A 24,388-nucleotide genomic window follows, 5' to 3' on the forward strand; every position below is an offset into this window, starting at 1 on the left:
TCATAATTTTGCTGGATGATTCAAGAAATATTAAGTATTTCCTTTTACCACGTGTGGATGTATTCTCATATTTTTGATTTAATGCAAAAAATACAATTTTATTTGTAATGTTATGATTTTGCTAAAAAAAAAAATATCCGCAAAATATGTTGACGTCATTAAAAAAAAAAAACGATTTTTTTTTTTTTTTTTTTTTTACAGTTTAACGAACATTTCTGTAGTTTTCTGGCTGAAGGACGGTTGTGAGCAGCATTTTTATGATCAATGAGACGTGATATCAGTAAAAATTAACCGTCAATTAATATTTTAATGAGGTTTTAACATCTTGAAACTTGAAAGCTAAACTCTGAAATTAGCACAGACAAGCTAGCTTCAAAAACATTAGCAAAACACCTGACAGAGCTTTAGCTCAACATTAGCCGTCAGCTAACGTTAGCTACATGTGTCTTACTGCAGATAACTGAACCTGCTCTAAGTGGTGGAAAGTAATCGAGTACATGTACTGGAGTTATTATTCTGAGGTAAGGTACCTGTATTTTTACATATTAGCCTGCCATTCTCTGCTACAAACATTTTACTTTTTGACTTCATTTATTTGATAACTTTCTGCATGTTCACATTATCAATACAAAATATAATCAACGTATCAATTATAATGTGATATTATAGATTTACATGAAACTTTGTGGAGGGAAACAAGCTTAGTCAGCAGAATGTAAAGACACTAAACTGAACACATTATTGTATCATTGTATTGTATTATTGTAGCCTATAGCAAGATGCTGAACCCCTAAACTGCTCCGGATGCGCAGTTGGCACCTTGCAAGGCAGTCTCTGCCATCAGAGGGCCCTGGATGAACTGGCGTCTCGTCCAGGGGTGTAGCCTGGCCTTCGCCCTGTGAGAGCTGGATTTGGCCCCAGTAGCCCCGCAACCCCCCGAAAGGGGGGATAAAAGCGGCAATATCCCGCGACCCCAATAGGGTCATTGCGGACAAGACAATGAGATGAGATGAGATGAGACATTATTGTATCGATGATAATAAAAACGATACAACAGGTTATATTTTTCTGAAATGGGCTTTTCTGCATAATGAGTAGGCTACTTTTACTTTTTGGTACTTTGAGTATGATCTGATGCTGATCTCTGTTTACAGGATACATAAGAAGAAAATCTGCTTTGTGAGGAGACATGAAACTGTCCATCGCTCATTCAAGTTCTCAGGTACTGACATTGTTTCTGTCCACATGAAAACCAACAAGATCATTTCTTCTGTCTGAATATGTGAATAATTCAAATTTAAAGTTCACACATTTTACAAAAAATTTAAATAATAGTATTTGGTATTTCTATGATTCAGAACATTGTGTTGGATTTAAGTCACAAACAATATCACTGAGCTGAAATCAATAATCAAAAAACAGAAATATCTCAGACGTATCAGTCTGACGCTGTGTACTTTTACTGCACTATCAGGACAATTTTCTAGTTTTTCTCTGGAACATCTTATGTGTTAATGTTTTGATGTTGATCAGTTCTAAATCACTGAACTTATCAAGACGAATATCTTTGCTTAAAAACTGATTATAATTGTAACTGTCAGCGCCGCCCTCAGTCCAGAGCAGGTCCTGCTGTGGTACCACAAACATTGAACTAGTAACCACAACATCACCAGACTCCCTTAACAAATGTAGTGATTTTAAGAGTTGTTGAGCTAAAACAAACTTTATAACCGTTGTGAAACTCTGTCTCTGACAGATTCTGAATCATTGTCTCCTTCTTGTAAATTCAGCATTAAATGAAAACATGAAGTTGTTTGTTTCCTTGTAAAAAGTGTCAGTTTGTGGCAGCATGGCTGTACCAGCCTGTCTGCTTCTGTGTCTAAAGTGCTAAAGTCTTACCTGCCAACATTTAGCAGCTGTTTGAACACACTGTTTACACTGATTTCACCATTTACACTCAATTTATGAAAGAAGAAACATTTTATTGACGCTAAACATGTCACATTTTACAAATACACTAAACAGTAACCAGTATAGGCTACTTCTTTGTTCCCGTGGAGAAAGTCCCCAGACTCCCTTAACAAATGTCTCAGTTTAGTGAGTTGTTGAGTTAGGAGACACTTTATAAACTTTGTGAAACGCTGTCTCTGACTAATTCTTCATTATTTGGACCTTCTTGTAAATTCAGCAAATGTTCTACATGAACTTCTTTCTGTCTTTGTGTAAAAACATGGTGTCTGTTTGTCCCAGTGATGGACGGGTTTGTTTCATATAGAGCAGGAAGTGACATCAGATCACAGGTGTTTTTTGTTGGTTAATATTAAGGTGTGTAAAACTGACATAAACGGGTTGAAGACTTAAACTTTTTCACAGTTTCTGATATTTTTTGGACTGAATTATTATTTTGAATTATTATAATATTGAATTAATGGTGTTAAAGTTAGCTGCAGCTCAGATACAGACACTTTGTTGAACAGTTTCCATCTCCTATAGAAGGTCTACTGATGATGTTGTGGGTGCAGCAGTTGTTATGAGCTGTTTTCTCCACTAGATGTCGCTCTACACCTTCACTTAAATGATCCAGTGAACTCTGTTTGCTTTTTCCTCTAAATTCAGCAAATACAGACTTCAGTCTCTGTGTCTCTGAGCTTTGTTTGATGCGTTTTTAAGATGATAATATCTGTATTTGCTAAAAACAAAGTGAGGAAAAAAGGAAATCACCTCATCGTGTCTTCAGAGCTGCTCTGAGGAAGATTTCATGCTGAAATGTGTCAACAGATTCGCAGCCTTTATTAATTTTAAATAAATATAACCATAAGATCAACAGAAGGTGATTTTTCTGGGAAGCAGCTTTTTTTCCCCTGACTTTGTTTTTTAGGAAATACAGAAGCTGCTGTTTTCATTTAACTGAACTGTATCGGACTGAACTTGTTTTTTCTTCTGAGTATTTCCTGCCTCATCTGATTCAAGCACAATACTGCTAGACCTGAACCAGGAGGATTATTAGATTCATGTGTTGTTTATAAAAACACCAATTTTATGCTCATAATTTCAAAGAAACTAACTGTTGTTAGAAAAGTTTACAACATTCAGGAAGAGAGACAGCTGATGTGACTGTGTTCAGATACTTTACAGTGTTAGTGAGCGTTTTTCTAAAAACCTGCAATATAAAATCTTTAATAACAGTTTCATGCTGTGAGTGCTGACTGATAATTCAATATGAGACCAGCAGAATTCATTACAGCTTTTTGTTTTACACAAGGGTTTCATGATAATGGATTTTTGCCAATATCCAATATTTTCCAACTAATTTAGGCCGATTGCCGATACAGATGTATGAAAGTATCGTCTCCACCGAACTGCAGAGAACATCAAGTCTCTCCTGCAGTGGAATGAGCTTATTATCATGCCTCATGTTGGAGTGACGGCCCTCTGCTGTCAAGATATTATGTAAATATCCAAATTACAGAAGCTGCGAAAGGTGAACTGAGTGACAAACAGAGTTTTAATGAAGCGCTGACCTGCAAATCTTCTTCTCAGATGGAAGAAAAACCTAAATTTGAATAGTTTTTTCAGTGAAAATGAAAATTGTGATGCAAAAGTTTTCATTCTCTCTGCGTCTGTCATGATATTATCGTTACCACATGAATTCATGACAACATTATCATCTTGATGTCTATAGAAATTTGAAAGAAAAAAAAGCTAGCAATTAAATCTTCCATTAACTTTGTTTACTGTTTGTTTTGTCCCTATTTTTTAAATAAAAGACACCAAATATAAGTGTAAGTCAGTGGAGACCAGACAAGCCCATAAAGTAAAGATGGCCTCACATCTTTATTCCTGGATTATTAACACAATATCAAAATTAAAAGTTTTAATATCAAAGTGAATATTGTGACGTCTCTCAGAAAACCAATCAGCAACACTTCGTGTTGTTTTTACATGATTAAAGCGTCATGTAATCAGTCTGTCACATCAGCAGAAATGTTCATTTTTCAGCAATATTTAATTTCAAAGCGTTTATAAGACGATACGATGTGAACTAATATAAACCTTCATTCCCTATTTTATACATTGACAGTGAGTTTAGTTTTACTACATTTAAACATAATTAGTCTTAAATGTGATTATTTTAAATGAAGTTTTGAATGTATTTTTCATATCGTGACACAGAGTGGATTAATGTTGGAAAATATCCTCGCTTATATTGTTTAATGACTTTAACCATAAAATGTAACGTAGTAGTCTTAGTCGTAGTAGTGTGTGTGTGTGTGTGTGTGTGTGTGTGTGTGTGTGCGTGCGTGTGTGTGATGTATTTGCACAGACAGACTGAGGCTGAGCCCTGTTAGTGTTGAGAGTCCGGGGGCAGTTAACAGTGTTTCAGGATGTGTAGGAGTGTGTGGGGGCGTCTCGGGGGTTAAATGCCCCTCTGATGGTTAAAGTGGGGTGCTGACCCCACCTCCACCCCCCTGTTCACCCTCAGCAGGAGGTCTGCAGGCTGCAGGATCCTCTGATCCTTCCAGTCCTGACTCCACATCAGAGGATAAAAAAGGAGAATTTGTTTGGATGGAGTCGGCTGTGAGTGTGTCTGCAGGAAGTATTTAGTCTCGTCAGTGAAAAGTCCTGCTGTGTTGTTGTAGTTGTGGAGGTGGAGCTCATTTATTTTATATTTCATATTATTTTTCTTCATGAATCCACTGATTGTTTGATTGTTTGGTGAAAATGGTGAGAAATGTGGTGACAATGAGTCAGAGCCCAAAGTGACTCCTTTACATTCAACAGTATTATATTAAACTGTATTATATTAAACTGTATTATATTAAACTGTATTATATTAAACAGTATAATATAAATAATATAATTTCATAATAATAGGGGTTCATAATAATAAAATAAAATGTTTAAAGTAAAACACATCTGTGAAGCTGCAACCAGACAATGATTTTACAGGGTAAAACATGGACATTATTAAATATTTGATTTATTAATTCAGTGATTGTTCCAGCTGTGCTTGTTTAGACTGTTGGGTAGTTTGATTATTGGGGCCGATATTCAGCATTTTTTACAATGATCAGTGTTTTTTGTGTCTGAGGCCGGTAAAATAAAATTAAAAATACATTAGTTTGGCTCTGATGCGGCATCCTGAACTGATGTCATCAGTAACAACTGATCAGCACTGAATCATCTGGATTTGTTTGTTAAAGTTATCAAATAAATGAAGTGGAGTGAAAGTATTCAGGAGAAGGAAATGGAAATACTGAAGCAAAGCACCTTAAAATTGTACATACGTGCAGTACTTTTATTTTAGTTAGTTACACTCCATCACTGGTTATTCTCGACTTCAGCTGAGATTGTTATCTTTCAGTTATCGGTCTCCTGGATTACTAATAATCCATGAAAAAGTGAGTCGACCTCTAGTTTAATTTCTAACCAAACACATTTTCTAAACTCTTCATGTGTTTGTAAGTAAAAATCTCCTTGAAGCCGTCAGATAAATGTTGTGGAGTAGAAGAACAGAAAACACTCAAGTGAAGTACAAATACCTTTAATGTTTACACCTTTGATCATCTACCCAGTCTAACAGTAGAGTATGATTATTAATGTAAATGTGAATCTTCATCTGATTCATAAGACAGGGAGATGATTTAAAGTGACAACGTGAAAATATAAAGTCAATCATAATAAACACAGTTATCATGTTTGGTTTGTAAAATCTGATGTTCATAAAACATACAAATATAATATTAGTATCAGATTTAATGATCATTTCTTTTTATTTTTAATGATTCATATTTGATTTTCAAGAAACAGAAACTTCACACAAACAAGAGAAATATCGACATCATTCATTTTTCTTTAACTCAAAACCAAAAATAAGTCTCGATTCTTTCTGTTTCTGTCAGAATCTTGAAACAAGAATCCAAATTTAATTCAGGAAACAAGTTTGTTTGTCTCGAGTGCTGAAGTCCATCGTTATATCTGAGCATGTGTCAGAAAGACGTCCACTCAAGGTTCACTGACTACAAACCTGTCCGTCTCATCACGAGTCACTCAGCAATCAAGGAAATCTTCATTTATGTGAGAAAATCCACCAATGAGAATATTTCAATATTTAAGATTTGTATTTTCTCCTGAGCTTTCAACCACATTTAACGTCTTCATCAGTGAACGGAGCTGCACACTAACAGGTGGTCGTATGTGGAGCTGGATTATAACTCGTGTCTTTGCTCTGTTGAGTCTCGTGTGAGACGCCTCGATCGGTTCCATTCACCGATGAAGACCATGAGATGTGCTTGAAAGCACAGAAGAAGAAAGTTGAGATTAAACACATGAACACATGAACACATGAACACATAAACACATGAACACATGAACACATGAACACAAACACATGAACACATGAACACATGAACACAAACACATGAACACAAACACATGAACACACAAACACATGAATACATAAACACATGAACACAAACACATGAATACATAAACACATGAACATGAACACAAACACATGAACACACAAACACATGAACACATGAACACATGAACACATAAACACATGAACGCAAACACATGAACACAAACACATGAACACACAAACACATGAACACATAAACACATGAGCACAAACACATGAACACATACACATATAAACACAAACACATGAACACACAAACACATGAACACATAAACACATGAACACATAAACACATGAGCACAAACACATGAACACATACACATATAAACACAAACACATGAACACACAAACACATGAACACATAAACACATGAACACATAAACAAAAACACATGAACACATGAACACATGAACACATGCACACATGAACACAAACACATGAACACATAAACACGTGCACACATGGACACAAACACATGAACACATAAACACATGAGCACAAACACATGAACACATACACATGAACAAATGAACACATGAACACATGAACCCGGAGAAGAAGATGGACTCGTTGGTGGATTTTTTCACCTGAATGAAGATTTAAATGATTTAATGATGCACAAATAATCTGCAACTGTTCTGATAATCGATTGAAATTTTTAATCATTTGTTAATCAGAATTAGTGAAAACATGCAGCCAGTCACCGGTTCTCAAACAAATGATCCAGAACAGACTGATGAGGGTTAAAGGTGGTTCTGAAGGAGGTTCTGAAGGGGTTCTTGGAAGAGATGGTAGGTGAGCAGGTTCAGTGGTGGAAAGGAAAAATGTCTGGGAGGTTCTGGTTATATTGAAGGAGCCTGAGGGGATCCAAAGGAAGGTTCTGTGTTCTGAGGAAGGTTCCAGTGAGGAGGGTTTGTTTTCTATCAAAGTTAACTGGATCTTTGAGTTCTGGACAAAACAGAATATACGAAGATGTTGCCCAGGACTTTGGGAGGTTGTGATCTACATTGTCAGGCTCGGGACGATATTAGATAATATCATGATATTAGATAATATCATGATATTTGCTGTCATATTTGTCACAATATGGATCAGCTGTTACTTTAACATGTAGACGTGGAGGACTAGGTTTCTAAGAAGAACACCAGTGCGCCAATTTGTCAGAGTTTAAGATTTAAAGCGGTGGAGCCCATTCATCACAAACGAACGTGACGATGACATCATTTATCATGATATATTAGGAGAAGATTGCTTAAAAACAATCTTTTATTTGACAAACCAATCAGCAGATTAATCAATAATGAGAACACTGGTTAGTTTTCAGCCCAGACAGCACTTTGACATCACACATCAGATTTTAACTGAACAGTTTAATAAAAACTGTGTTTGGTTGATTTTTGTTCCTCTTTCTTTTTTCTTTGTTCTTCTTTTGTTTCTGTGTTTTTATTGTGTATTTTGAGAATAAGATTAAATTCTACCTCAAACTATTTAAATATTAGACATTATTAAAAACATAATATTTTCCTTCCATCTTTCTTTCACTCTTTCTGTCTTTAATTTGAGTTTTTCATCTCATTTGTGTTTTTCTGTCTCTAAGAACAGAAGCTGTCGTTTGCTCAGGTTGTAAATTTGATTTAATTAATTTTCTTCAAGTTAAATAAAAATATACATTTATATTTGAAGCTCAACTGATTTGTAAAAATCTTGTTTGCAATATTAGGATTCTTCTATATTTGTATTATTATCACCGTCTGTGTCTCCGTGGTTGTAAATTCTTCTCCGTCCACTGACGGTGTATCTGACGAGCAGTACCTAGTCCGGTCCACTGTGTGGCGCCCTGTCCCTGCACACTGAGCTCTCTAACTGCAGCTGTTCTTCAAACTGCCGGCTGGATTTATTTCCAGCAGCAGAGGAACAGAACAAAGTGCCATCTGTGTTTCACACATGACAGGTTCTCCTGTTCATTACAGAGCGGCACCATTAATAAAGTCATTACGTTAAAGTAGGAAATCTATTTTAAAAACAGGTAAATCTAAATTAAGAGCCCTTCATGTGGGCCGGTCCTTCAGGTGTTCCTCTAATCCTGCTGCTTTGAGCGCGGTCCTGATGGTTCTCAGCACGGCGACCCAAAGAGCCTTTTCACAACGTTCTGCTTGAATTATTAGAGAACGTGAGGAGCTACAAGCACTATAAAAATAAAGGCTAAAGAAATTATTTACATTTCTGTGTATTTACAATATTTAATGCAAATAATGAATAGTGTAAGAAATTGTTCTGCAGTGGTTCTGTAAAGAACCAGCCTGGCAGCAGCTCTTAAACCTGCAGAGACTTGTAGGATGGTTTGAGGAGGGTCGAAGGTTATCTGAGGAGGTTCTGGAGTTCCATGAATACTTGAGGCAGTTCCAGGGGTTCTTGGAGGAGGTTGTAATATTCTGTTCTGTAATATTCAAGTAGTTCCAGGGGATCTAAAGGAGGTCCAACAAGCTCCCTGAGCCTTATCTTTGGATCCACGGACATTAAAGTCCTGGAGCTGTTAAAGGACATCCAGACGGGGGTTAATGTGTTCGAAGAAGGCTCCAATAGGGGTTCCACTGGGTTCTGGGGGGGTTCTAGGGAATATGGAGGAGATTTAAGATGTTCTAATTAAGGTTCTGATCAATTTTAAGGGGCCTTGGGATCCAGAAAAGGTGTCAGAAGTTTGGAGGTTTGAAGATTGAAGGTCCTGGAGTTGTTAAAGGATTTCCAGCGGGGGTTCCGTGTTTCCGAGGAAGGTTCCAGTCCAGGTTCCTCAGGGTTCTAGGGGGTTCCATTGCCGATTTAACAGATTTAAATTGTGTTATTAAGGTAAGAATATTTTTTGAAGGGGTGTCAGAGGTGTAAGAGGTTACAGAGAAGGTTCAAGGAGTGATGAAGGGTTCTTGAGTGGGTTCTATGGGCTTTAAAGGAAATTCCAGGAGTTCTTAAAGGATTTTCAGGGGGTTCTAGTGTTCCAGGGGATTTTCAGTAAAGGTGTCGAGGTGTTTTACGGGGATTTCAGAGCATCTAAGGGAGGTTCTGGTCATGTAAAGAGGAACCGGGGTGTCTTAAAGGATTTCCAGGGGGTTCTAGTGTTCCACGGGATGTTCACTACATTTACAGGCATCTAAAGGAGGTTCTGATCATGTTGAGTGGATCACAGAGCTCTGAGGGTTCTTTAATTGGTTCCAGGGGCTTGAATGAAGGTCCTGGAGATTTTTAAGCGATGTCACGGGTGATCACGAGGGTCCCCCAGGTATCCAGGAGCACTTGGGGCTGTTCCAGGTACTTTGGGGTAATTCTTACGGTGCTCCAGGGGATCTAGAAGAGCTGTGAGGGTTCTGAGAGGATCCAGAAGTGGTTTGAAGCTCTGGTAGACGTGTGTCTTCATCCTCTGTCGCGAGGTCTTGAGTTCTTGAGGAGTTTCCGAGGGAAATCTTACAGGAGAGCTCCGGGATCACACAGTTCTCAGTTGTAACGTCATCATGATCCAAACCTAAAATCACAAGAAGAAGCAGAATCAGCAGAACCAACACAATACATAAAATAACACAGATGAAATGTATTCAGAGAAGGAAACACAGAATCAGCTCCATCAGGCCTCTGTGAACATTATTAAAATGTTCTGATGATGATTTTTATTCGTGGAATTTTACTGAAATTATAAAAGTGTAACATTAATTATCAGACGTGTTTTTACTGAAGACAAATAATTATAATATTAAAACGATAAAATAATATTATTGATAATTATTATGTTGGAGCCGCAGCGGTAAGACGAGCCTGGTGCCGCCTGGTTTCTCATCCGGACCTTCTTCTTCTTCTTCTTCTTCTTCTTCTTCTTCTTCTTCATCCTCCTCTTCTTCATCACCAACATGTTTGCAGCGTCTCATTGACTTTTTCTCTCCGCGCACACAGAAATATTTTTCCAGGCTTTCCAGACGTTTCTGTGTCCCTGGAGGAGGCAGCGGGCTAAAGGAGGATAAATATTTAATCAGCGCTGCTCTGGAGTTTGTGCTTAATTAGAGGAATTCTGCTCCTGCCACGAAAATGAACAAAAAAATGACTGCTGGAGATGTCAAAGCCCCAAAAACATCAAGAGGGATGATCAGAGAAAAATGATAATTATTATTAGTTATTATTATTACGGACCTGTTGTAATTATTATGGATCGCCGCGGCCTGCTCGCTTTAAACTCTAAAATTAAAGACACATTTTACAGCAGTGTGAAATAAAACACTTTGACTGAAACACAGCTTATTAGAGGCTTTCCCTCCCGGTGAGTGTGTGTCTGCATGTGTGTGTGTGTGTGTGTGTGTGTGTGTTTGAGAGAGAGAGTGCCATATGTCCGTGCGTAAAAAAGCGCAAATTGGTGCCAAATTTGCGCGCCTCCCGTGTCAGTCAGCCCGAACGCGGGATGACAGAGGAGATTATTCCACATGAAACCAGTTAATCCCCCAAAATCTGAAGAAGTCTGTGAGGTTGGAGGAAGTGAATACAGATTTGTGTTACTGATGAGGTTCAGTATTACAGTCTCGTACCCGCCGAAATAAATCTGGAGCGGGAAACAGACGCGGAAGGTTTTGATGAAGGAGGTTCAAGCTTCTGTCTCAACCTCAACAACTCATTTAATGACGGATTTAAGAGTAAAAACTACAGATATTAAAGAGAAGAGACACAATGTGAGTGTGTAGAAACAAGAATCAGAGTTAAATGATGCGTAAAAGTCAGAGGGTGACCTGTGACTGCGTCTGTTCACAGACCTGAGACAGTCTGGTTATCGGACAGCTCCGTCCTGTTGAAGTCAACATGTCAGTGTGTGTGTTCACATGTTTGAAGAGTCTCCGTCATGAAGTCTGTTCACGATCTCCAAACATTCAAACCTCATTTTTTACAGTGCGCACGGCCGAACACGCGGAAACCCTTATTTGGAGTCCGTTTTGAAAAAACAATGACGCAACGCGCCACTTCCACCAATCAGAAGCCAGAGGTGCGACCAATATCCAAATGAGCTGTCCTTATTTGGTGCTGTCCCCGCCCCCTCCCGATCCACGCCGGTCCCACGGGAGCTGCCGAGCCCCGGACCCCGGGAGAAGGAGCTCTCCGCCGGGACAGAGGAGCCATAAAGAGCCGGGGAGGGAGGGGGATGAGATTTCTCGCTGCCCAATCCCCCTGTTCCCCCGGGAGCAGCAGCCTTCCACGGTCCGTCCCTCCCTCTTGTTTGCTAATCATTTCATTTTACTCCTTTTTGAAGCGCTGGCGTGTTTTTTTATCCCACTTTTCATTTCTCCACAATCCGCGGCTGCTCGCACTCCCTCTGATCCCCGGCTCTCCGCGCTCCGTTCTCCCGGCGTCAGGCGCTCCGGATCCCGGCTGATTCTCCTGCATCCCTCTGTCTCTCTCTCTCCGGGCTCCTCTGAGATGCTCTCCCCGCTCTCCGCGCCTCTCTCCGCCCTCTTTTAACTTCACAGAGACGCCGGTTTAAAGCCCGGGCAGCTGCGAGCCGGGGCTGGGATCTAAAACAACCCCGGAGAAACCCAGAGGGATCCCGGGCTCTTCTTTGGATCAGGACCCGGTACTTTGGGGAAGCTCGCTCGTGTGTCCCTCCTCCTCCTCCTCCTTCCTCCTCCTCATCGCTCCTCTTTTCTCCACCTTAATCCAGGTTGGCTTTTTTTGAGTGGCTGGTACAGGGAGGATTATTCTTCTTTCTTGTTTCGGGTGAAGACAAAGCTCCCAGAAGGACACTTTGATGTTCTCCATCCAGGACAGCCTCCCCCGGGGGGCCCTGACCATGAAGGAGGAGCCGCTCCCCACCGGCATGACCCCGGTCCGCTCCTGGATGCAGGGCGCAGGGATTTTGGACGCCAACACAGCGGCCCAGAGGTAAAAATATCACCGAAACCGAGCAACTTTTCATCTCTCTGCTGCGCGGTGCCAACCCTGTCCATTAGTGCCACCGTTAGAAAACTCCAGCGTGAAGGTGAAAGTCATGTTTGCATCCTCCAGGATCCGCCTGAGAAGTGACGGAGGTTCAGTCTGCAGAGCAACAGACGAGAAAACAGGGAGTTGAAACCAAAGTTAAAACAGATTGAAGCACATGGCTGAGAGTCAAAGTCTCAGCTGCAGGGCTCGTTTTAAATTAGACACAAATAATAGAAGTAAACCGAAGAGAGCGTGAAGTGAAAGAAACAGAGAAAAGACTGAAAACTTTGAGTCTGAACTGTCAGAACTGAAGCAGCTGGACGCTTTTAGTTTCCTCTGAAAATTCATGTATAATGACCGAAGTTCTGTTCTAATGCAGAAAAAAGTTCAATTCATTTGGAGAAAAAAAACAAAAACAAGAAAGCATCACTTCATGAAATCACGTCAGACATAAACTGTGTTTTTAGCCCAGCGGGTTCATGGTGTCAGCGCGGAGCGGCAGCTCCATCACACCGACTCCCTCCACCTCTCCGCCAGATTCGGCTTCACCGACTGTCCGCTGCGAGCGGAGACACACGCCGAATCGCTCTCCGCACTCCCACGTGTCTTTATAAACCAAAAGTCAAGTTGAAGTCGTGTCTCGGTGTCCCACACCGCGGCTCCGTGATTCATTTAAACAAATCTGACACGCGGTTTGGTGCTGCGAGAACACGCCGCGCGCAAAGAGCGCAGAGAGGCGGCGGGAGGAGCGAGGAGCTGCAGCCCGCTGCACGAGGCTGATCTCTGGGATACTTTAGGAATATTTAACGAAGATAATTATCACATTTAGCACGTGATTATTTCATCAAATCACACAGATAATTTCTGTTTTACACAAACAAAATATTTTACAAATTCTAAAGGAGTGAATTTAAAAACCGCGAATTTAATTTAATTCATGAACAAACTCCGGGAGGACATGAAGCACAATTTAACTGACTCACACATTCAAATAAAAGATTTTGCAGTTTTTTACACGCGGGATAAAAATAAGTTAACGTTTGACCTCCGTGGTACAAACACGCAGACATCTGACACACCAAACCTCACTCACAAATCTACGGATTTAAGCGTTTTTTAAAACGTAAAGCTCATGAAGCCTCACAGAGCTGAAGACATAGTTTTAATTCCAAATCTGAATGTTTAAAAATCAATAATTCTAACAGCAGAATATAAATGCAGTTTAAAATAAAATAGAGTTTTTTAAATGTCATGAGATTCTCCTCCGTCTTCGTCTCTGGGTATTTCCGGCCACATCTGACGTTCATAATGAGCGTTTTGAGGGTCTAAATTGCTGAAGTGTCTCTCGGGGAGACATCAGGTGAGCTCCGGTGAAATCTGACCGCTTAACTCAAATAAATCAATGCAGTGATTCTCAGCGCTGCCTCAGGTTCACATCACCTGGACGAGGAGAGAAAACCCATCAGCTGCTCAGAAAAACATGCTGATGACTTTAAAACACTTCCTCATTATTTCTGCCAGGATTTAAATATGTAACAGCTGATCTCCACTTTAATTACAAACATTTAAATTAACATGAAATTCCTTCACGTTAAAAGCATCAAGTCTGTGAAATGAATGTCAACAACACATCAGATTAATGTTCAGTGTTTTTAAACTGTTTTAACATCATTTAATCCAATAATCTCGTTGCTTCCTGCAGTTTTATCACATTAAAACATCCAGATTATCATGAAAACACATCAGAAGTGTGAGGAGGTTAAAATCCAACAGAAACTTTATTCTTGTCCAAATATGTTTTCATAAAATAGAATGTAGAGACAGAGACAGTCAGAAAAAAATATATTCATACACAGAACAACACTTTCCTAACAAGCAAATTGATTTCTTGATTAATTGATTATTTGTTTCGGTCTTTAGAAAATCAGTAAAACAAATCTAAATCTTCATGACAGAAGACTAAAATATTTATGTTTTACTGGCAAACTGTAACAGTTTTGCTTAAAAAAGACTGAAGTGATTAATCAGTCTTTAATTAACTATTGAATAATCGACTCATACTCGAGGATCTAATCTGAATTTGGTTTAAATCTGGTTGATGGTGGCACATTTGTACCAACTTCTGTAAGTACGCAGGTGGATTACGTGTCTCTGGATAAATGGATTCATACGTTGCCGTATATGCAGCACACTTAGACTCACGTCCGTGACATGAACGTTAAACAGATGCAGATTCAACTCATGTGAAGTTTATTTCTGCCCAGAATCACAAACTTGCATCAGAGGTTTTTAAAATCTACAGAGCAGACGAACCTCAGAGGATAAAACACGACGTTAAAACATGTTAAAAGATTCAGAAATCTGCTGAAAGAGAAACAGATTTACAGTCAGGTGGAGGACGAGATTAACACCAATAATCCAGACTAACAACTGGAAAAAATATAGAAACAAGCTCTGAATTTAAATTAAGAAAGAAACGTTTTTGTAGAGTCTGAATTTGAATAAATGAACCAAACCTCACTCAAAAAACGACTCGTTTTGTCTTCATCACTCTGTGAGTTTAGATAGAAATCATCTGAGAGTGTCGGCGTGTCAGAGCAGCGTCTCACTTTACTCTGCTGCACGTCCACGACCTTTACACTCATGTATACTCAGTACAAATCCCTTTAAATGAACGTTACACAGATCCAGATTTAAACTCATGTGAAGTTTATTTCTGCCCAAAATCACAAACTTGCAAAAGGCGTTAAAATCTAGGAACAAAAACAAATTAAAAAGATAAAACATGACGTTGAAAGAACACCAATAATCCAGACCAACAACAGGAGACAATATAGAAACAAGTCCTGCAATTAAATGTAGAAAGAAACGTGTTTGTAGGAGTCTGAATTTAATGAAGATGAACCAAACTTCACTCAAAAAACGACTCGTTTTGTCTTCATCACTCTGAGTTTCATACCGAAGAACTCAGAGGTAGAAATCATCTCAGAGTGTCGCTGAGTCAGGGCAGCGTCTCACTTTACTCTGCTTCACGTCCACAACCATTACACTCATTTATACTCAGTCAAACTCATTTTAAATGTGCGTTAAAGCATTTTAAAGAAACGTGACTCTGCAGAGAGGAGGAGGAGGTTTTACACATTTCTGTTTCTGTATTTTCGTCGTCTCTCTCGTAGGGAGGAAGTTGTAGATTTGTGCTGTTGTTGTGTTTTTAAAGCAGATAAATGATGCAACTCATCATTTCTTTATATTACTGAGTGTGTTTGTTGTGTTTTCTGCTGGGAGTCACAGAAAGACGCCTGTTTGAATTAAAACGTGTCAAACCCAAAATCAAACTAATTTACTTTACAATTTATTCAACATTGAGCACCGTCTTTCCTCCAGTTAGAGACAGAACTTAAACCTTTTTATGGGTGAAAAAGGAAGAAAAAGGAGGAATTATCATGTAATAAGTCCAAGAATCAACAGTTTCCTCCATGTTGAACAGACTGTGTGTAGATCTGTGGTACAGAAACATGATATCAGTGTGAGAGAAGTCAGGCTGCGTTCACAAACTCTCAGAATCGATAGAAATGTTCAATAGGCTTAAAAACTACAGACGTTTGTTGTTTGATCAATCAGATAATCTGCAGTCTTCTTATTGATTAGTGATTGTTACCTGATCACTTCAGGAACATCTTGGCTTTGTTTTTGGGTTCACAGGAGTTAAACTCTCGTTAGATATAATGTGGAAAATAAATAATAAAGAAAAACAAATTAAGAGAAAATGGAAACAAATCCTGCAGAAATGTCATCAATATTCATCTTTGGTCAAGTCTCAAACGACCTTTTAATCAACTAATCAAAGACTCGTTGACCTAATATTTAAAATATGAAGCTTTAGCTGTTTAAAATGATTATTGAAGCTCAGATCATCATTTTGACCTGCAGTGTTTGAGATCATTAAATCAGCAAAACGTTGAACCAAACCAACAACCAAAACCTGGACCCAGAGTGGTCTGACTGATGATGTCTGTCATATTTTACACACTTCTTACAGTGTACTGCCCGTCAAACACAACAACAAGTTCAAATCTGAGTTTGAATCCTTCAGTCGATGCTTTAAGAAGGTCTGGAGTAGAAATCGAGCACTTTGTCTATGGAGTTTGGTGCGTGTCACGCCGAGAGCAGCACCTTTTTACAGTAACGTAAATACATGTCATGAATAATTTCACCTGGAAAGATGAAGAAACAAGACAACAATGGAAAGTGATAATCACACAACATGAAAATATGTAAAAATATCTGATAGATTCGAGGCATAAATCTGATAAAAAATGTTTTTAAGATGCAAAATCCTCAAAATGTCAAAATAAATGTGATGTTTTAGGAGAAATGATCCTCAGAGCGTCGCAGCAGCGTCTCGCTTCACTCTGCTGGTCATCCACATCAACATTCATCGCATTTACAAAGAGTTGTGATGCTCGTCAGTGTGACCGGACTGTTTTTAAGGGTTATTTAAACGTGTGTTATTTAAGTGAAGATCAGGTGTTAAACCAGGATTGTGTTTGTGTCTCTGCTGCTGTTTTTAAAGGTTTAGATAATTTATCCGTAGTCATGAATAATGTAGCTGAGTGTTTGTTCGGAGGACGACGCTGGTTTGAATCCCGTGTGGTGAAGTCTGTTTGAATCGATGTCAGTTTGCAGCTGTTTTCTGTCACAATAACATGTGCAAAGATTTGAGATTCATGTTTCTCCTTCTTTTGGTTTTGTAGCGCAGAAAGTCACAAGTGTAAAACCCACATTTGTATTTCTGTGAACAAGTTGTGCTGTTGTATTTTATTCCTCGCGCTCATTTGTTGGTTTTTCGGTCCCTGCAGACGTTCATCGTGAAGTTATTCTTGCTAAAATCACAGTATTAGTATCAGTGTTACACTGACGCTCCTGTGCTGCACAGCTGAGCTCGCTGGTGGTGTCACAGAATCAGCTGCTTACCAAGTCTGAATGAGAACAAACAGAAAAACCAAAATATATAGAGAAGAAAAATAGTTTGTATCAAAAACAAAACATCAGGAGCTCGTTGATTTCTTTAAAACATCTCTTAAACTAAAGAAAAAACAAGATTGTTTTACTCTGACAAATTCAGAAATCTCTAATTTTATTTGTGTCAGTTTATTTCTTTATGATAAAGAACATGAAGGCAGAGAGACGAGGAACGACACGTAACAAAGGTTCCCCGCTGGACTCGAACCGGGGACGCTTCACGACGCGTCACCTGGACGCAGCTTAAAATATAATTTCATGTTTTAAACGTTTGTCATGTGAGAGATTAATTCCTCCAACAAAGTTCAGACCACAAAATAATTTCTTTTGCGTTTGAAACGAAAACTCAAAATGTCCAGAAAGGCTGCAAAATTATATTTTTGTTGTTGTGAAGGTGTGCTGGAGGTCAGAGGTCACAACACCTGTGTGTGTGTGTGTGTTTCTCCGATTAGTGTGACAGCCGACATCCTGTGTGTGTTTGTGTCTTTACATCACAGAGATCTGTTGAAGCAGCTGAGAGTTTTGTTCATGTTTGGTTGCGTCCATCACAGGAGGTCCTGTAGTGGGAAACTGTGGAGGATAATTTGCTTTATTTTGACATTATTTTGACAATGTATTCCAGCACATATTTTCCCTAACAGACTCTGATAATATATCATATTTTACACTTCTTACAGTGTGTTAAGTTCCTGCTCCTGAAACACAAAAACAAGTTAAAATCTGTCGACTGTGAGTTTGAATCCTTTGAGTCGGTGGATCGAGCAGAAATCAAGTGATTTTTCTTTGGAGTTTGGTGCGAGAGAGAGACGGTGAACGACGTCCTGACTCCAACAGGAGACGTCTGAAAACATGTTTGTGTGACTGAAAGCAGATATGAAAATATATTAAACACTCAGGACTCAAAAACAGACACGACTAATACAAAATAATACATGAAGGTCACCTCATGACCTGCCGTCACAGCTCGCTTGTCTCCGTACGAGTCTTGAGCAGTTTAGGGATTTTTTTGTCCATTATTTCACAATTCATCAAAATTAACAATATTATGTTTTTAGGAGGCAGAAAAGGAATCAGAGAATAAAAGATGACTGTTGTGTAAATGTAAAGATGAACGGACTGAAGGCTGAAGGCAGATTATTAACTTGTGTTAATAAGATAAAGAAAATGACCTGATCAGGAGTTTTGGTGCCAATAAAACAACAGATCAGATCTCGCTTTAGTCTTCAAATCTGTTCGGCCATCTTGTCTTCATCAGGTGGATATTTGAGCTTGTTTTCCTTTTATATAAAGTTTTACACCGTCCTGTGTGTGAGACTAAAATCTAAAGTTATAGGAGTGTTTTTCAATTTGTCCTCATTTATACTAAATTAGTTGAGATAAAGTTCTTGTCTGGATGTTTGATTTGGACGAGTACAAGCGGCAAAAAACAAAGGAACTGAAAGTGATCAGTTTACAAATCCTGACTAGAAAAACTTTAGTTTCACTGACGCCTGAGCACACCACACAGACCAGAGTTTGATGAAAAATTAAGAAAATAAAAAGTTTAAAAGAATCTGAAGACAAACTGTCAGTTTTATTTGTTCTAACTTTTTATTCACCAAACTCCATTAGAAAAATCTGCTATTTTAAGTCTTTTTTTAAAAGACACACCTGCAGATGAATTTATGTTTCTTCCTCTCCCAGCTGTTCTAATGCGTCAAACATATCAAGAAAATCTGAGCGACTGAAAGTCATCATGTGATGATTTCTTACCCGATACCTCTGTGTTGCGGTCCGTTTGTAAACCACTGAACTAAACCACCGTGTGTGATGATCTACAAATCCTTCAAATTACACAAGAGCAGAACATCAAAGATAAACTCTTTCTTTCTTTCTTTCTTTGTCTTCATTTCTAATAAATCAGTTTAGATAAAGTTGTTGTCCAGACATTAATGTTAACTAAACATGTTTGAGAAGTAAGACCTCGTAAAAAGAGACACTTTTGTTTTATTGACACTGAAACTTCTTGTTTGTTGAGTGAAATAATAACCTGTCTTTAGGATTCAGTCTGTGACTTTAGATTCTGTGATTCTTGATTCCTTTTATTCTTTAGTTTTGAGCTTCTAATATTTATTAAGTCAGACATTAAATGTGCCTCCGTGCTGATAAATGTTGGTGGACTGTACAAAAACGGAAGCGACATAGACGGAAAAATGGCTTTATCTTTCTGTCCGTGACAAAGTTTGATGTGTTGAATTTTAAAATATATTCTAATGTGTCAATAAACCAGAGAAACCAGCCGACACTATTTCACCTGAAAGAATCTAATGGAAGAAGTTTCTCGGATCTGAAGCTGTAATATTTCTTCTTTAATGAGCTCAACTCTGGGAAACTCCTAAAACAAGTGAATTTGTAGTGAAGTCTGGTTGTAATGATTTGACTCAGTGGCTGGTTTTTGCAGGAAAACAAACGTTTTGGACTCAAAACCAGGCAGAAATAAAATGTGAAGATGGAGGTTTTTTCATGCAGTTTTGGCAGGTGTGTGTGTGTATGTGTGTGTGTGTGTGTGTGTGTGTGTGTGTGTGTGTGTGTGTGTGTTGAATCTTCAGGTGAACAGATTTCCCTCGACCCTCGCTGACACCGCTGTAGAAAGAAAAAGTGAAGATAATAGATGGAGCAGAGTGAGTGAGCCTGCCCTCCACACCCTATCTTTGTACCTGGGGTTAAAGGGAGGGTGTGTAGGGGGAGAGAGGGGGGAGGGAGGGGAGGTTATGAACTACAGGTTCCCAGGCTCAGTGGGGGAGGCAGGGGAGTTCAGGTAGGGTTTGGATGAGGTGAATTAATCGTCGACCGGGGGATTCCCCACTTCGTCGGCAGCGTCATTCGTCATCGGCTCAATCATCGGGCATTTGGTGTTCCACTCGGTGCTCCCCGGGGACGGGTGAGGGTGGGTGAGGGTGGGTGGGAGACAGATCTGTAGAGTGTGGCAGTGATGGATCTGAGCGCTGAGAGACTTTTTATCAGAGAGTCGTAACTCATGACGGCGGCCGGAGAATGATGTAGGAGGTCAGCCGGGGCCTCCACTGCTCAATACCTGTTTTTTTCTCCCCCGTCTCAAACATCTTATTTTCCCACCTGGGTGAGAAAAAAATGCACTTCCTTCTGCATTTGCATTTGTCAACACCCTCCCCCCTCTCCTCCCTCCTCCTCCTCTTCACGTACGCACAATTAAACTCTCCTGAACGCCGCCTTAAAAACGTGTTAGATAATTAAACAGCCGGCAGATGCCACGTCAGCCTCGTTACTGTAAATTCTCCCCGACACGTCGTCCTCGTCGACGCCGCCGCCGCTGGAAGTGAAGTCGACTCGTGTAAATAAACCGTCGACACTCGAGCACGGCTCTTTTGTCTCCTCGCGGCCTCTGCTGAATGTCAGGCCGAGCGGCTAATCAGAAGCAGCGACGCAAGAAAAAGCTGCAAACAATTAACCCCGAGCTACGTCTGAGAGGAGCAGGTGACCAGACTAATGGGCTCGGCCAGGGCCTGTGTGTGTGTGTGTGTGTGTGTGTGTGTGTGTATGTGACAGGCGTGTGTGTGGGTAAAGGATGTGTTTTGGAGGAAACAGCTGAGTAGAGAAAACTTGCAGCTGCATTAGTCCGGCTCTTCATCCATCCTGAGAGCAGAGAGGTAAAATATTAAGACATCACAAGAAATCCTCGAAGAGAAACTCGAGTTTGAAGCCAAAAAGACTGAAAATAATTTTGCCCAAAAACACTTTTGTAAGCAGCTCCCTGACCAGGAGAACTTTGATTTACTGACCCCTGAATGCACCACAACCAGAGCTTGATAAATAAAGAAAGAAAATAAAAAGTTTAAAAGAATCTGATGACAAACAGTCAGTTTCACGTGTTCTCACAGCTTTACTCACCAAACTCCACTGAAAAAAATATTTTGAGTTGACATTTACTTTCCTTTATTTTTCAGTTGTCCTAATGCAGCAAACATCACAAACTAATCTGAAGGAGCTGACAGTCATCAATTTACAATATCTGACCTAAAAACCTTCAAGTTAATTGACGCCTGAACGCGTCACATGGACCAGAGTCGATAAATAGATAAAGAAAACACAAAATTTAAGAGTCTGATGACAAACTGTCAATTTTACTTGTAACAGCTTTACTCACCAAATTCCATTAAAAAAATCTACTATTTTACATCTTTATTACAACATTGTGAGTTTACACCTGCAAATTAATTTACTTTCCTTCCTTTCTCAGTTATATTAAAACATCAATCATCGCAAACTAATCCATGGAACTAAGCGTCATTAGTTTACAATGCTTAACCAAAAAACCCTTCAGGTTTACAGACGTCTGAATGCACCACACTATTTAATCAATAAATTAATAATAATAATAATTTATTTACCAAAATCCATTGAGAAGATCTGCTATTTCACAACTTTATCACAACATTTTGAGTTTACACCTGCAAATGCTAATGTTTCTACTTTCAGACGACTTCACTGTGTGAATTAAGTTACAAACTGGGATGTAAAAGTTATTGATTTGCTGTTGACAGTCGCCCAGGAGGTAATCTAGCTTTGACTTTAAGTTTTGTTAGTATTAATATGTCTATTATTGGTATTTTTGTTGTTGGTGTTGTCAAGTTGAAGGTGAAGCTGCAGATCAACCTCGGTCGGAGTTTGACGTCCGTGAAACCTCGTCTGCTTTTACGATGCATTTTCACACGTTGAACACCTCACAGAACGTACTAATTAGCACACGTACTGCTCACACACACACACGCTCGGTCAGGAGTGTGTGAGCGTGTGCAGAAGCCCCCTCAGTCTAAAGACTAATTTGTTGGTAATTGCAGCATGACAGGAGCAGCCATTTCAGCATCAAGCCACCGTTTCCCCGAGCCAGTCGCCCTAATTAGGAATGACACACACTATTAAGGTGCACAAATGGAAATCAGTCAGCGGGCGTTTCCCTCGCCGACGGCATCGAACCCACAGCGGACCGCCCGTGCACCAAAAAACCTCCCACAATGCTTTAGTGATGGAGTCACCACCCGCAGATCAACATAAAAAATAGAGCGTCAGTTTGTTCCTGCAGAAAAACAACTCTGCAGGAAATAAATGAGTACTGGAGTCAGATTTAGTAATATAATGTGATTACTTTAAGTGAAAAACAAACAAGTAAAAAAAAAGAAATTGAAAAAACGCAAAACAAAAATGCAATTTACTTAGATACAAATAACACAAAATGTTAAATTGGTGTTTTTTCCAATGGAGTTTGGTGGTTGAAGATTTATCAATGAAATCAGGAACCGAGGAGGAGGAGGAGGACGGTACTGTGGAGGATTTCATCCAATGACATAACAACACACACACACGTACACACACGCACACACACACACACACACACACACACACACACACACACACACACACACTGGGCCTGCTGTCTTCTCTCCACCACGTTTCAGCCTCAAGTCATTAGTTCATATTACACGGCTAATAAGAGCTAACCAAACAGGTGTGTGTGTGTGTGTGTGTGTGTGGATGTGTGTGTGTGTGTGTGTGTGTGTGTGTGAGAGAGAGAGAGACAGAGAGACAGAGAGAGTGAACACAGTGGCCTGATTGGGTAAATGTATTCGTGGGTAATTGTGCAGCCTTGCATAAATCAACACACACACACACACACACACACACACACACACACACACACACTGTACTGTACGTGAACAATATGTGCATATTTTAACCGTCCAAACCTGACTTCCATTGCAATTAGAGAGGAAGCCCCGATGGTGTGTGTGTGTGTGTGTGTGTGTGTGTGTGTGTGTGTGCGCGTGTGTGTGTGTGTGTGTGTGTGTGTGTGTGTCAGCACTAATTACATTCATGCTGGTTGATTCTGCAGGACACATTTTACATCCAGTGTAAAACATTCAGAGCCAAAACAAACAAAATGTCATAAAAGACTGTCGAGTGTCAGTTTCTCTAAAATAAATCATGCAACTGTTTTTTTTGTTTTACTTCCTGTTGTTGTTAAATCAGCTGGACACAATCAAATGATTACAACCAGATTTCAGTCCAAAAGTCTGAAGGAAATTCTGAGGAAACACACGGTGATGAAGTCATTTTGAGTTCTTTGATGATCGGTGATGAAGTCATTTTGAGTTCTTTGCAAAAATTATTTTAATTTCAGTTTGACTTCAAAGGTCCAGTGTGTAGGAGTCAGAAGGGTCCAGTCTCAAACATGTAATACAATCCTCATAAAGATGTTTCCATTAATGTATAATCACCTAAAAAACAATAATCATTGTGTTTCTGTTATCTTAGAATGAGACTTTAAATCTACAGAGGGAAGTCCGGCATGTTTCTACAGTAGCCCAGAACGGACAATCCAAACACTGAATCTTGAGAGGGACTGTAGAGGAGGGTGAGACGAGGGGTGTTCAGTTGGTTGCCACTAAATCCTGCACACTGGACCTTTTTAACTACATTCAATCCATCTCAAAATAACTGGACCTGCTGAGCTGATGTTTGTTCGGACTGAAGATTTTTCAGAGGATTTCTTCACAGAATCAAAACAACAAACAAATCTTTGTTGACATGTTGCAGCTTCACGGTGGAGTCTGATCACACCCTCACCCTGATGACAGAACAGGTTGATTCACAAAACTACATATTTGAGTAGACTGTACTAGTGACAGGTGCACATACTCCTAGAACTGGAGTTACATCCAGTAACTATCATTTAGTATTGTTAAATGGACACAGTTTGGTTGGTTAGGGCACCAAAAATACGATTGTGAGGGTTAAAAATAGGTATATTTGTTATGTAACTTGAGAGTACTAACATTAAAATAACATTAGCTTTTGTTTTTCCTGATGAAAGTCTGTGTTTGTTCGACTCGTTCGTCCACCTCGACCTGCATACAGACTTCCTCCTTTGCTCCCGTCATTATTACTACGGCCTCTAGAGGTCGCTGCCTAAGAACAGTACGGATAGTAATA

General features: G+C 39.5%; 1 protein-coding gene and 2 long non-coding RNA genes across 6 annotated transcripts in view; 2 read left to right on the forward strand and 1 right to left on the reverse strand.

Annotated features, from left to right (window-relative positions):
* Positions 1 to 240: 240 nt before the first annotated feature.
* On the forward strand, positions 241 to 9,172 carry LOC311256983. The gene is made up of 3 exons (XR_014622547.1): positions 241 to 521; positions 1,155 to 1,222; positions 9,091 to 9,172. It is a non-coding gene; the product is annotated as an uncharacterized lncRNA (long non-coding RNA).
* Positions 9,173 to 9,222: 50 nt separating this feature from the next.
* Positions 9,223 to 24,388, forward strand: part of LOC311256980 (transcription factor COE3) — a 155,874-nt gene continuing 140,708 nt past the window's right edge. For 2 of the 4 annotated variants that reach the window (XM_084352400.1, XM_084352402.1), the window contains exons 1-2: positions 9,224 to 9,268; positions 12,102 to 12,322. In XM_084352400.1, the coding sequence (XP_084208526.1) occupies positions 12,189 to 12,322 (134 nt within the window). In that variant the 5' untranslated portion in view covers positions 9,224 to 9,268; positions 12,102 to 12,188. Of the gene's footprint in view, positions 9,269 to 11,513; positions 11,664 to 12,101; positions 12,323 to 24,388 lie in introns of those variants that run through there. The other 2 variants (XM_084352401.1, XM_084352403.1) reach the window with 2 other exon arrangements.
* On the reverse strand, positions 9,556 to 11,381 carry LOC311256984. Its single transcript, XR_014622548.1, has 2 exons — positions 11,203 to 11,381; positions 9,556 to 9,935 (listed from the first exon to the last, which is right to left on the reverse strand). It is a non-coding gene; the product is annotated as an uncharacterized lncRNA (long non-coding RNA).

This window comes from Pagrus pagrus, assembly GCF_965226575.1.
Source record: "Pagrus pagrus genome assembly, chromosome: 5".
NCBI lineage: Eukaryota > Metazoa > Chordata > Actinopteri > Spariformes > Sparidae > Pagrus > Pagrus pagrus.